The following is a 15,023-nucleotide window of genomic DNA, read 5'->3' as shown; positions in this document are numbered from 1 at the left end:
GTGGGTGATGAGCAGACAGCGCTGCTATCCAGTATGAGGACCATGATTCGACAGGAGGTTCAGGCTTCTATCTCAAGCTTGAATCTTCCCCAGGCTACTCAGTCAGAACCACAGACTTCACGGAAGAGGCCGAGGGAATCTAGCCCCTCTTCCGAGGGTGAGGTTTCGGGGGATTCTGACCAGGAAGAAAGAGACGGATCTGTGGGCAGAGGGAAGAGATATCTCTTCTCCGCAACAGACACGGATGAGCTTCTTTATGCTGTGCGTAACACCATGCAGCTACAAGATACACCAGAGGAGACCTCGATCCAGGACGAGATGTTTGGCGGATTACATGCCCAGGTGACAAAAGTCTTCCCCGTCAACAACCACATTCGTTCCATGATCCTGGAAGAGTGTCAGGAAGCGGAGAAGAAGCTGGTGATTCCCAGGGACTTTAGACTTCGTCTGCCCTACAACCCTGAAGACATTAAAGTGTGGGATGAAGTTCCCAAGATCGATGTCCCGCTAGCAAAGGTGGCGAAGAAGACATCAATTCCATTTGAGGACTCTTCCGCATTAAAAGATCCTATGGATCGTAAAGCAGACGGTTTGCTAAGGAGAACTTGGGAGTCCTCCGCGGCAATAATACGGGCCAATATAGCGGCAACCTCCGTAGCCCGGTCAATGCACTTATGGATTGACGATTTAGAGGATCACCTCAAAGCCAAGACTTCCAGAGAGGTTATCCTTAAATCATTGCCATTGCTCAAACTCGCAACAGGCTTTATGGCAGACGCTTCTGCCGAATCTGTAAGGTTTGCGGCTAGAAGCGAATCCCTGTCTAATGCGGCCAGAAGAGCCATATGGCTAAAAACCTGGTCGGGGGATCTCCAGTCAAAAAATAAATTGTGTGGAATCCCATTCTCAGGAAATAAAGTATTTGGGCCAATTCTAGACGATATTCTAGAAAAGGCCTCAGATAAAAAGAAGGGTTTCCCTGAGGAGAATACCAAAAAATATCAGCCCTTTCGTAGGTCCCGACCTGGTCAGAGGACAGACTACAAGGGGAAAGGGAAGACTGGGAGGTGGTCTTATCCCAAGGGTGGAAAAGGTAGAGACTCCATCTTCCCTACTGCAGGTACACCAAAGTCAAATAAATGACATAAAGGTGGGAGGTCGATTACAGAAATTTCTAGGGGGTTGGCAGAAGGTGTCCCAGAATCCTTGGATTCTACAAGTAATTGCACAGGGATACAAATTAGAATTCTCCGGCAGTCCCCCAGAAAGATTTGTAGTAACCCGACCTTGCCCGCTCTCCGACTCGTCCATGTGGACAAACATCCAGGAGCTGTTAGAATTAGAAGCGATTGTGCCAGTTCCCATCTCAGAAAGAGGCGAAGGCCATTATTCCCATTTATTTTCAATAAAGAAACCGTCCGGGGACTCCCGGACGATTATAAACTTAAGACCATTAAACAAATGGGTCCGGTACAAAAGATTCCGGATGGAATCTATAAGATCCACGACGCCTCTAATAGACAAAGACATGGTAATGTGTACCCTAGATCTGAGCAATGCATACTATCATGTCCCGATACACCTCTCCTACCAAAAATTCCTGAGGTTTGCCATAATGAACAGGGGGATTGTACATCACTTTCAGTTCAGATGTCTCCCCTTCGGGCTTGCTTCAGCGCCCAGGATCTTTACCAAGCTGATGTCGGAAGTGGTGGCCTATCTGAGGAATCAGAATGTGACCATAGTCCCATACCTGGACGACTTCCTGATAATGGCGAAATCACAGAAACTCCTCCAAATAGACTGCACTTTCACCCTTTCCATCCTACAAGAGCTGGGGTGGATTGTGAACTGGAAAAAGTCCTGCCTGGTCCCAAATTCCAGAATAAAATTTTTGGGGGTGATCTTGGATTCCAATCTAAGAACATCTTTCTTACCAGAAGACAGACAAGAGGCCTTGATCAGACACATCCATCAATTCAGAAGAAGTACCCCCTCCATAAGAGATGCAATGAGGATACTCGGCTTCATGACAGCATGCATACCCTGTGTGAAATGGAGCCAATTCCACTCACGGGAGTTGCAAAGAGAAGTCCTAGGATCCTGGAACAGGAAACAGAGTTCCCTAGACAGGAAGATGCTTGTGTCTCCGTCAGTGAAGAGATCCCTAACCTGGTGGACCAGACCGAGGAACCTGAGAGAGGGAGTACCGTGGGTACTCGATCCCTGTGTTACGGTTACCACAGACGCCAGTCAATACGGATGGGGCGGTCATATAGGAAGAACATACTACCAGGGAGAATGGACTCCTCAGATTGCGGCAAGATCATCGAATTTCAGAGAGCTGTATGCGATCTGGAAAGTGTTGAGCCAGGCCCAGTCATTGGTCCGAGACAGACACGTGAGAATACTGTCCGACAATGTCACAGCAGTGGCATTTCTGAGACACCAGGGAGGTCCGAGACATCCACCACTGCAACACTTAGCAGACCAGATTTTCAGGTGGGCAGAAAGATCTGTCAAATCTATCTCGGCAGTTCACCTGGAAGGTGCCAAGAATCAACTAGCAGATTTCTTGAGCCGAAAGTCGGTACATCCCGGAGAGTGGGAACTGAACCCGGAAGTATTCAGCGGTCTATGCCAGAAATGGGGCACACCTCAGGTGGACCTCTTTGCCGCCAGGTCAAACACAAAGGTCAGAGCATTTTTTTCTCTGAATCCTCTAGATGGAGCCACAGGAGTAGACGCCTTGTCTCAGTATTGGGGAGAAGACCTCCTGTACGCATTTCCGCCTCTTCCTCTGATATCGAAGACACTCAGGAAGATACGAGACGAGAGAGCAACTGTAATCCTGGTGGTTCCCTTCTGGCCGAAAAGAAGCTGGTTTTCTCTACTGTCCAGGATGTCAACAGAAGAACCAGTCTTTCTACCGAACAGGCAGGACCTTCTGCTTCAGGGTCCGGTGTTCCACAAGAATCCAGACTCTCTGCACCTATCTGCTTGGATCCTGAACGGCAGACCCTAAGATCCAGAGGCCTGTCAGAAGAGGTCATTACCACACTCCAGGCAAGCAGAAAGCCGGTGACTTCGGCGATTTACAACAAGATCTGGAAGCGGTATTGTTCCTTTCTGGGAGAAGGTCATGTGGATACTTCAAAACCAGATATCCCCAAGATCCTCGATTTCCTGCAACTCGGATTTGACAAGGGCCTTCGGCCTAGTACTCTGAAAGTACAGATTGCAGCACTTAGTGTATTTTTTGATATATCACTAGCCTCCCATCCCTGGATAGCCAGATTTTCCAGGGCCACACAGAGAATGAGGCCACTTGTGAGGAAATCAACTCCTCCTTGGGACCTAAACCTGGTCCTTAACACTTTGTGTAAAACCCCTTACTTACTGTCAGAAGATATGGACATAGCCAATCTCTCCTTTAAAACCGCCTTCCTGATTGCCATCACATCGGCTAAAAGGCTAGGGGAGATGCAGGCTCTTTCTATCCAGAACCCATATCTTCAAATCTTTGACGACAGAATAGTCTTCAAACATAACCCAGCTTTCCTCCCCAAAGTAGTATCATCTACCAATATAAATCAGGAAATAATCCTTCCTTCTTTCTGCCAACACCCTAAAAACGCAAAAGAAGGGGTCTACCATAACCTTGACGTTAGGGAGACTGTTCTAAAATACCTGGGGGCGACAGAAAGCTGGAGACGGGACACTAACTTATTTATTCAATACGGTGGTCCAAATAGGGGTTGCAAGGCAGCAAAATCAACCATTGCTAGGTGGATTAAAAACATGATTAGCCTAGCATATACAAACCAAGGGAAAGATCCCCCGGACACTCTTAGGGCCCACTCAACACGAGCCATTTCTACATCATGGGCAGAGAAAGGGGGTGCCTCAGCTGAGCAAATCTGTAGGGCGGCGACTTGGACTAGTCTTTCTACCTTTGCTAGACACTATAAATTAGATGTCGTATCAGACCAATTAGCCTTTGGTAGAAAAGTCTTACATGCAGTAGTCCCACCCTAGTTAACATCCTTTGGTATTCTCCAATGGTGCTGTCAGGTGGTGGACTGGAAAACGGTAATTAGTTCTTACCGGTAATTGTATTTCCAGGAATCCACCTGACAGCACTACTAGTTCCCTCCCACTGCAAACTTTTACTACTGACTAATGTGATGTAACATTGGTGTGTACATTGGGGTCGTTACGTACGCGGCGATACTAAATATGTGTACTTTTATTGTTTGATTTTTTTTTTAATTTAGATAAAGAAATTTATTTATGGGAATAATTTTTTTTTTTTTATTTATTTAGGATTTTTTTTTAATGTTTTTTTTACACATGTGGACATTTTTTTTTTAAACTTTTTTACTTTGTCCCGGGGGGGGACATCACAGATCGGTTATCTGACAGTTTGCATAGCACTCTGTCAGATCACCGATCTGACTTAGAGCACTGCAGGCTTACCAGCGCCTGCTCTGAGCAGGCACTCGGTAAGCCACCTCCCTCCCTGCAGGACCCAGATGCCGCGGCCATCTTGGATCCGGGACCTGCAGCGAGGAAGGAGGTAGGAGACCCTTGGAGCAACGCGATCACATCGCGTTGTTGCGGGGGTCTCAGGGAAGCACGCAGGGAGCCCCCTCCCTGCGCGATGCTTCCCTGTACCGCCGGCACACTGCGATCATGTTTGATCGCGGTCCGTGACCGCTCCTGGCACATAGTGCCGGATGTCAGCTGCGATAGTCAGCTGACACCCGGCCGCGATCGGCCGCGCTCCCCCCGTGAGCGCGGCCGATCGTGCTGGACGTACTATTCCGTCCTTGCTAAGTAGGGCCCACCCCACATGGACGGAATAGTACGTTCAATGGCAGAAAGGGGTTAAACATGGAGCTGACGACCTGTGAGAACGATAAGTGAGTCACCGCTACGTCACAGGATCGCTCCTGCATCGTTCTGGAGTTGCTGTGTTTGACATCTCTACAGCGACCTAAATAGCGACGCTGCAGCGATCGGCTCGTTGTCTATATGGCTGCAGCGTCGCTGAGTGTGACGGTACCTTTAGGGTCTCAGCACACCAAGCGATATAAAGCGGGTAAAGTGCAGTCCCCCTCCTCTTACCTTCAACAGATCACTTTCTTGTAGTGCAGTAGAAGCCTCTGGTTTTGGAGCTCAGAAAGCCGACTTCTTCCTCCAAAGTCTCTCCAGCAATTAGGACAAAAAGACCTGTGATGAGGTCAGAGACACATGAGTTTGTGAGGGAGCCTCCCTTCCAAGATCACATGACCATGTTGTCATGCAGAATCCACACTCTTCCCAGCAATAGCAGAGTCATAAAAGTTTTTCCCCAGCAACAATACAGACAAAAAGACTGCGTATCACATGTAAACCTAGTACAGGCCTAAAAGGCCTCAGGTGCGTGAATATGGGGTAGTCCCAAAAAAAGGTTGTTATACCGAAATGTCTGTAACATAAAACTATATGAATAACTGGAAATCACTAACAACTATATACCTGAGGATTACCTAGATTTTCAAAATTCTAACTAAAGTACTTTTACAAAAAATAGAAAACAAGTAACCTGGCAGGCCTGCGAGGCCCCAGGTATGCGTTCTAGGGTTAAAGGGAACCTGTCACCCCCAAAATGGAAGGTGAGCTAAGCCCACCAGCATCAGGGGCTTATCTACAGCATTCTGTAATGGTGACAGGTTTCCTTTAACTCTGTAATGACCTGGGATTTTTTTTCATTTTTTGTGTTTTTTGTTTGTTCCTCTTCGAAGAGCCAGAAACTCATATACTTGAGGCCACCTTCTTTGTGTGATGAGTTGAAGTTTTGAATGATACCTTTCATTGTGCCATGTACAATGTACTGAAAAACAGGAGGAGTAAATTCCAAGTGAGGTGAAATGGTGAAAAAAAAATACAACAGAAGTTACTTTCTCTGTGATGCTAATTTCCAAGGCCCGTAACATTTTTATTTTTCTGTTGCTAAAGCCAATAATATTGTTATCAATTTGGGGTACATGCATTGTTTCGATCACTTATTTCAGTTTTTAGTGGGGGGGGGGGGGGGGTGAGGTGACAATTAATAAATTAAAAAATTTTATTCTGGTGTTTCGCTCTTCACAGCATTAACAATATACAGTCATGGCCAAAAATGTTGAGAATGAGACAAATATTAATTTTTCCAAAGTCTACTGCTTCATTTTTTCTAATGGCAATTTGCATATACTCCTGACTGTCAGAGTGATCAGCTTATCAGCAATTACTGTAATTGCAAAGTTAATATTTGCCCAGAAAATGAACTTTAACCCCCAAAACACATTTCAACATCATTGCAGTCCTGCCTTAAAAGGAGCAGCTAACATCGTTTTAGTGATTGATCCATTAACACAGGTGTGGGTGTTGATGAGGACAGGGCTGGCGATCAATCAGTCATGATTAAGTAAGAATGACCTCACTGGACACTTTAAAAGGAGGCTGGTGCTTGGTATCATTGTTTCTCTTCAGTTAACCATGGTTATCTCTAAAGAAACACGTGCAGCCATCAGTGCACTGCACAAAAATGGCCTAACAGGGAAGAGTATCGCAGCTACAAAGATTGCACCTCAGTTAACAATCTCTCGCATCATCAAGAACTTCAAGGAGAGATCTTCCATTGTTGTCAAAAAGGCTCCAGGGCGCCCAAGAAAGACCAGCAAGCGCCAGGACCTTATCTTAAAACTGTTTCAGCTGCGGGATCGGACTACCAGCAGTGCCGAGCTTGCCCAGGAATGGCAGCAGGCTGGTGTGAGTGCTTCTGCACGCACTGTGAGGCGGAGACTCTTTGAGCAAGGCCTGGTTTCAAGGAGGGCAGCAAAGAAGCCACTTCTCTCCAGAAAGAACATCAGGGACCTACTGATATTCTGCAAAAGGTACAGGGAGTGGACTGCTGAGGACTGGGGCAAAGTAATTTTCTCTGATGAATCCCCTTTTCGACTGTTTGGGAGATCTGGAAAACAGCTTATTCGGAGAAGAGGTGAGCGCTACCACCAGTCTTGTCTCATGCCAACTGTAAAGCATCCTGAAACCATTCATGTGTGGGGTTGCTTCTCAGCCAAGGGAATCGGCTCACTCACAGTCTTGCCTAAAAACACAGCCATGAATAAAGAATGGTACCAGAATGTCCTCCAAGAGCAACTTCTCCCAACCGTCCAAGAGCAGTTTGGCGCCCAACAATGCCTTTTCCAGCATGATGGAGCACCTTGCCATAAAGCAAAGGTGATAACTAAATGGCTCATGGAACAAAACATAGAGATTTTGGGTCCATGGCCTGGAAACTCCCCAGATCTTAATCCCATTGAGAACTTGTGGTCAATCATCAAGAGACGGGTGGACAAACAAAAACCAACAAATTCAGGCAAAATGCAAGCATTGATTATGCAAGAATGGACTGCTATCAGTCAGGATTTGGTCCAGAAGTTGATTGAGAGCATGCCAGGGAGAATTGCAGAGGTCTTGAAGAAGAAGGGTCAACACTGCAAATATTGACTTGCTGCATTAATTCATTCTGTCAATATAACCTATTGGTACTCATAATATGATTGCAATTATATTTCTGTATGTGATATAAACATCAGACAAACACTAATAAAAACCAGAGGGCAGCAGATCATGTGAAAATATAATTTTGGTGTCATTCTCAAAAATTTTGGCCATGACTGTAGTTTAAATAAATTTTTATTTTGTGGTTTGGACTTATGGATGTTGCAATACCAAATCTGTGAATTTTTTTTTTCCTTTCTTTATTTTTAAAAAATAAAAAAGGGGGCAATTTTACTTTTTATGTTTTAGCATTTTATTTTTTTAGGGGCAAGAGGTGACATGAAAATACGATTGTTTGGTCACTTGTATTACTTCGTATTGTAGTACTTAAGTCTGAACAATTATGGTCTCTTTTCAAAACTCAACCTGTGGATAAGTTTTACAGGAGTGCGAAGTTGGCAGCCCTGGGGGCCTTAAGCAGGTACCCCATTATCGCGCAGTAGGTGGCCGATAGGAGGCGATGTATTCACACATTGGAACCGCTCTATTTATGTGCCACTGTCATAGATTGACAGCCACATGTAGATGGTTAACAGCCGCAGCTGTAAGATGCAGATACCTGCTATGTAACATAGCTGTCATCTATCGTGTGTGAATGGAGTTCAGTTCCTCTACATTTCCAGAATCATGCCGAGGGCTTTTATTCACGTTTCCATGCGGGAGAGAGAGAAAAGTTACAAATGTTTGCAGTATTGTGTACTTTGTATCAATTCTCAATGTTTTCAGGACATTGACTTTTCTGGCATCTCATAATAGTCGTTATTTATTGCTTGTGGCTGAAATGTGTCCTGACCATGGTGATGGACAAAAGAACCGTATTTTTCGGACTATAAGAAGCACCGGACTATAAGACGCACCCAGGTTTTACAGGTGGAGAAAAAATATTTGAAGCAAAAAAAGTGGTAAAATATTTAATAACATAAATAACATACTATTATGTGTTGTTGTTATATATAATAGTATGTTATTATATTGGAAGCTGCTGGTAGACTGTAAAGTACTATATGAAGACGCTGGAGGGTGAGTATAAGAATGGTGGCACAGGGTTTATATTTAAAGCACCACTCCAGCACTGAAAAATAACACTGGAGTGCTGCTTTATGATCTCATGGGAGAACTATAACTCCCAGCATGTCCTGCAGATCATATGGCATGCTGGGAGTTATAGTTCACCACAGGAGTGGCACATTGCTTAATTGTGTGTTGTAAAGACTAACCTTTTAATTGTGGCAGCCAGCCACTGTGGTGAGGTGAAAACCTGGAGCATCCCAACCCATGACACCACAGAGAGCTCCCTCTTGTTACCTCTCCACACCACAGGTCATAAGAGGAAGCCTGCAGATTCTAGTGCAGAGTCTGAAGGACCTGTGATGACATCAAGAAGAGGGAGGGCTTTGTGCTGCCATGTAATGCTCCAGCCCGCCCACTTCATGACATCACACAGGTCCTTATGCCGCAGCATCCAGCACAGCCCAGGCAGGTATGCGGGGATCTTGTCTCCCCCGGCCCCCTGCTGCTGCTGCTGTCCCCTCCTCCACCGGACACACAGATCTCCCCAGCTGCTGCAGGAATCCAGCGCTGGGGAAACCATGTCATGATTAAGGGAGCTTAGTCTCCAGAAACTCGTTGATATTCTTACCCATATGGTTCGTGCTGAAGTCTGTATCTTCCATGTTTAAAGTTTGTGAATAAAGAAAACTCTTTTTTACGGACTCGGTGAAGCTGGACATTCTTTTCTTTTTTAAACTGTGTGTGTCCCTGCTGTTTCAGTGAAGGACTATTCATTTGCTGCTCACTGCTCTGCCCTGACAGGTGGGAGGGAAGCGGCTAATGAATATTCACTGCACTTTAATCATCGGGATCACATGGTTTCCCCAGCGCTGCAGCCAGGCAGTGGGGACATTTTTCTGCCTCCTGTGAATGGGATCGCAGTGGATCCCACTCTCTGCTGCCACCCCCTCCCCACTTGTTACATCCGGACCATAAGACGCACCCACACTTTCCTCCCAAATTTGGAGGAAAAAAAGTGTCTTATGGTCCGAAAAATACAGTATATATTATATAGCCACACTTGTAAAGGTTCCTTCCCAATCAAAATTTATTAGGCTATGTGCACACGTTGCAAATTTCCTGCAGATCCGCAGCGCTTTTTTCTGCGCAGAAACGCATATCTGCAAGTGATTTACAGTACAATGTAAGTCAGTGGCAAAAAAAATGCTGTGCTAATGGTGCGGAAAAATCTGCACAGAAAACACAGCAGATTCAAAAAAGGACCATGTCACTTATGTGCAGATCCGCAGCGTTTCTGCACTCATTCCATTATAGAAATCCGCAGGGGTTAAAACGCATGAAATCCGCACAGAATCCGCAGTAAATCCGCTGGAAAACCACACAAAATCCGCAAGAAAAACGCATCAAATCTGCACCTGCGTTTTCTTCCAAAAGATGCAGAATCCGCAAAGAAAATTCCAGAGGCAAATCTGCAATGTGTGCACATACCCTTATTCTGCACCAAAGTCCACCACAGTGATCAATGACAAAAAGGGAAAGAATCTTATCCAAGCAATTTCTTTTTAACATTTCGACCCGAGCCCCGGGTCTTTCTCAAATTCACAAGTAAGTATTAGTAGAGATAAGCTGGAGGCGAGCTGGTACCTCGTATAAGGCAGTCGGCTTCAGATGAGGATTAATATGTAAATTAATACATTGGTGGTAGTGGGTTGCCTGGTAGCGTCAATGAGCCTGTGTCATCAGGTCATGTGGATAATGCCCACACAGTGTACTTGCTTTCACTGTGGAGGGATGAAATGATGCTCAGTAGTGTGTGTGGCCTGTATGACCTCCCTACAACGCCTGGGCATGCACCTGATGAGGCTGTAGATGTTCTCCTAAGGGATCTCCTCCCAGACCTGGATTAAAGCATCAGTCAACTTCTGGACAGTCTGTGGTGGATAGTGTGAGACCTGATGTTTCAGATGTGCTCGATTGGATTCAGGTCTGCGCAACTGGCAGGCCAGTCCATAGCAACAATGTGTTAACCATGCAGGAACTGCTGACACACTTCAACTACATGAGACCTAACAGTGTCATGCATCAGAAGGAACCCTGGGCCCACTGAACCTGCATGTGGACTCACAATGGGTTTGATGATCTCATCCTGGTAGCTAATGGCAGTCGGGGGTACCTCTGGCTAGCACATGGGGGTCTGTGCGGCCCTCCAAAGAAATGCCACACCACACCATTACTGACCCACTGCCAAACCAGTCATGCTGTAGGATGTTGAAGGCAGCAGATCTTTCTCCACTTGTGAGCCTGTCATGTGCTCAGTGTGGACCTGCTCTCATCCCTGAAGAGCACAGGGCGCCAATGTAGAATCTGCCTATCTTGGTGTTCTCTTGCAAGTGCCAATCACCCTGCATGGTGTTGGGCTGTAAGCAGAACACTCATTTGTGGACCTTAGGCCCTCCTACCACCCTGATGAAGTCTGTTTTTAACCGTTTGAGCAGACACATGGATGTTAGTGGCCTACTGGAGGTCATTTTGCATGGCTCTGGCAGTGCTCTTCCTGTTCCTCATTGCACAAAGGAGGAGGTAGTGATTCTGCTGCTGGGTTGTTGCCCTCCTATGGCCCTCTCCAAGTCGCCTGGGGTACTGTACTGTCTCCTGGTATCTGCTCCATGCTCTGGTCACTATGCTGAGACACAACTACGCTTCTTGCCACAGCTCGCATTGATGTGACATATTGGATGAGCTGCACTACCTGAGCCACTTGAGTGGGTTCTACTGTTGACACTGCCTCATGCTACTGTACCTTCTAGGGGTGAGACCAACTACAAAATGCAAAAGTGATCAAAACAGCCACAAAGGATGAGAACAGTAAAATGGTCTGTGGTCACCCCCTGCAGAACCACTTCTTTATAGGAATTGTCATGCTAGTTGCATATCATTTATACCTGTTACGTTCCATTTGCACAATAGCAGGAGAAATTGATTCACAATTGGTGTTGCTTCATAACTGGACAGGTTGATTTCACATAAGTGTGATTTACGGTATCTTAGAGTTACATGGTGTTGTTTGTGTTCCCTTTATTTTTTTGAGCAGTTTATAGATATAAGAAGTGACGAGTGTTTTCAGTAGGCTCCTGTCCGCCATCTTAATCCATTGGCACCACATAATCCGAGATTTACAGCGTCATCTAAGCGATTAGACAGCAGCAATCTGAGCTGGATCTGTTTGCTGCTGTTAGCTACAGGTGCAGGCTGTAAAGGACAGGAGGCTTCTACCCTGTATAGAGCAGGCTCCTGTCCTCCGCAGCTGACATCACATGTAGGGAAGGGGTCCATGTCTGCTGATATTTTGTTTTTTGTCTGTGCCAATTTGCACTTTTCATTCTGTAGTACACGCAATTTCATTAAATTCATTGAGTTCTTCTTAGGAGTTATCTGTGAATGCTCTTTGTAATTTTTTGTATAACCCACTGAGTGTTTGTGGATGTTGAGATAATTGTGTAAATGCAGCTTCAAGAGGCGTGCATATCGCAAACTTAGATGCTTATCTAGAACTGTAAGTGAAGGTACGCAACAATTATGCTCTAATGGCTCATAATCCAGTGTATGGAGATGGAGCTGGTCATTGACATCAGGGTTGTTTTGTGTGCTGTTCTGTAGACATCAATAAAGCTGATCTGGGTGTGTGCACGCCAGATGAATGCATATAATATAACATGATGATGTGTTGTGTTAATGCAGGGATTCTTTATCTGATAGGTTATGGCCCTTTTACATGAGCCAATAATCAGTGAATGAGCGTTTGTAAGGACACCTATTTCCTACTACCTACTGGTGTAAATGTGTTGGTAATTGTCTAACAAGCAAACACTCATTCTGTGGGTGATTTGATTTTTGTGTATGCATAAAATCATTGGTTTCGGCAGCACATCACCCTATGTAAACGGTACATGAGGTGCCAATAACATGTACCTAATATGTCAACAGAAAGAACATTTTGATGTTCTGTCCCCAACATTTCTCCTTGACCTGAATATTCAGGCCAGTAAATGATCCCCAAACGACTTGACTATAGTAAATCACCGCTCTCTACTGGCCTGACATCGGCCTGAGTAAATGGGCTGTAAGGCTACAGTTGGACTCATTGGACATGTTCTCCTGCAAATCTTTGAGGAAATTGGCTGTCGCTAAATATGACTTAAAGTTGATTGAGGTCAGAAGCTTTTGCAGGTCACTAGTCACTTTAAAAAACTAAAGGTGGTGTGGATCCACATTGTATGTTAAAAGCATATCAGTGACATTGTTTTAACCAAAGTACCAAGTTTTAGTAATTGTATCACCTACTGGGTTCTATAAGTTACCCACAGTAAGCTGATATAATATGCTACAGATATAGTGGTGCTGCAGTCCCGACACTTTTCACTTTGGTCCCATCGTCTCTCAAATTGTAGCGTGAGGTTGGTTTCACACGTACATGCTCTTATCGTATATATGCAGCCGACCAGCAGAACTCCGGGCCTGAGCGAAGTGTCTCCTACGTATAAATGATGGGTATGCATGAGGCCGTTGGCTCAGGTTAAGAGACCCAGTGGTCAGGCTGGGTATTGCAATATGAACATGGTCTGTTTTTAACGGGCGTGTGAAACTGATCTTTGCGTGATTCCCTACTGCTGAGACCCTCATGTATTTAAAAAGCAGGACCCCATTACATGCTGTTCAGAAAGTAACCGCCCTTGTGTGGATATTACATATCGCTGACAGTGGAGCTGATGTCCATTCTATAGCTTCATGCAATCATTAATTTATATAGTCCATTGAGTAATTCTCATCCACCATTGGTCTCCTTTGTGTTTTTATTTCACCGTGCTTTTTTAAAGATGAAATAAAGGCTCTGTTTTATCCACGCAATTTTCTGGTGCCTTGGAATTTTGGATTTGCAATCATTATTGACTTTGTATTGTCATTCACCCAAAAAATGAAACTCCAAAATTGGTGGCTCTATATATTTATTCTATTTTCTTGTGTTTACTTGTTTCAGGCAGCCAACTGCAGATATGATGGAAGATAAAGGTCCCCGTGTTGCAGATTACTTTGTAGTGGCAGGATTGACAGATACCTCTAAACTCCTTGATCATGATGTGGCCCGGGGGGAGACAAAAGCTGGTCGGCCCAAAGCTCCAATTACAGATATTGTCATCATCAACCGGACAGCCGGTGAGGCGGTACCAGAGGGGTTCACGTGTATCGAAATCACGTCAAGTGGTCTTCAGGCAAATCTCAATCATGGCAGTCTGAAGAGTCCAGAGCTGTTCATTTGTTACAAGCGGGAGAAAGGGAAGGCACCTCTGATCGATGTTGGGTGAGTTCTTTTGGTGGGATTGTCAGCTCCTCTGTGTATTTGTTTCTGTACCTAAGATTTTCTAATATTGAATTATAAACCCAGAAGAACAGTTGTACCCATACACATGGCAGTGTACTGTAGTGCTCACTGTTGGGAGAGACAGTGTATACTGGGAGACGCTTGCTTTGGGTGGTCATTTCTGGGAATCTATTCCTCAATGCATCAGCCACAAAAATGTACAATCTCAGCACAACGAGACACAGGATTCTTCAATCCAAGCCTTCATTTATTGGTAGAAGGTTACTGTTCTAACGTTTGCGATAAACTCAGGACAGTAAAGCAGCATAAAGACTCGGGCAGCATGCTGCCCCTCATGTATCTTGTATTGTCCGTGTCAGAAGTGTGTGCTGCTATCGGTGGCCTGCTAGCTCTGTGGTTGTCATCAGGATACTGTTTAAGAAGCAGTGAATACATGACCAGAAACTGCACAAAACATGGTAAAAAAGAGTAAAAAATGTAGATCTCACAGGTCGTATATGAGAGGCGTCACGTCATTTATCTATGTGTTTAGTTGCCAAGCAAACTTTGCTACTAAAAGCTTGAATTGAAGATTGCTTTATACAAAAGTCTCATTTGCTCTAATAGATTCATAAAAAAAGCTAACTGTATATGCCAAAACAGGAGCATCATAAAAGAAAGAACGCACCCAGCGTGACAGTTATATTTTGGCATTACCCAATCTCCTGGAGGGATCTGTCATCTTGATCATGCTGCCCTAACCGAAGCATCAACCAGGCATTATTGGCAATGTTTACCTGTAAAACCCTGCCATGTATAAAAGACATGTAATAATGGCTAACGATTAGTGTTATGTGCTGGGCTTAGTGGGAAATGATCACAGGGTTACTCTCCAGTTTTCCTTGCCTGGCTGGCTACGATGGACTCGTATATTAAATACTGCTACATTGATTATTGTCTTAGGCTACGTTCACATTAGCGGCGCCCGCCGCAGCGGCGGGCGCCGCAGCGGCGCCGCATGCATCATGCGCCCCTATATTTAACATGGGGGCGCATGGACATG

At 45.1% G+C, this 15,023-nt stretch overlaps 1 protein-coding gene across 4 annotated transcripts in view; it reads left to right on the top strand.

Annotated features, from left to right (window-relative positions):
* The window catches only part of DENND4C (DENN domain containing 4C), a 186,574-nt gene that overhangs the window by 22,112 nt on the left and 149,439 nt on the right, over nt 1–15,023 (top strand). For all 4 annotated transcript variants that reach the window (XM_077249748.1, XM_077249757.1, XM_077249741.1 and 1 more), the window contains exon 2: nt 13,640–13,960. In XM_077249748.1, coding sequence (XP_077105863.1) covers nt 13,656–13,960 — 305 coding nt within the window. In that variant the 5' untranslated portion in view covers nt 13,640–13,655. The remainder of the gene's footprint in view (nt 1–13,639; nt 13,961–15,023) is intronic.

The sequence above is a fragment of the Ranitomeya variabilis genome, chromosome 1 (genome assembly GCF_051348905.1).
Source record: "Ranitomeya variabilis isolate aRanVar5 chromosome 1, aRanVar5.hap1, whole genome shotgun sequence".
NCBI lineage: Eukaryota > Metazoa > Chordata > Amphibia > Anura > Dendrobatidae > Ranitomeya > Ranitomeya variabilis.
This window is presented reverse-complemented; position numbering and strand designations above follow the sequence as displayed.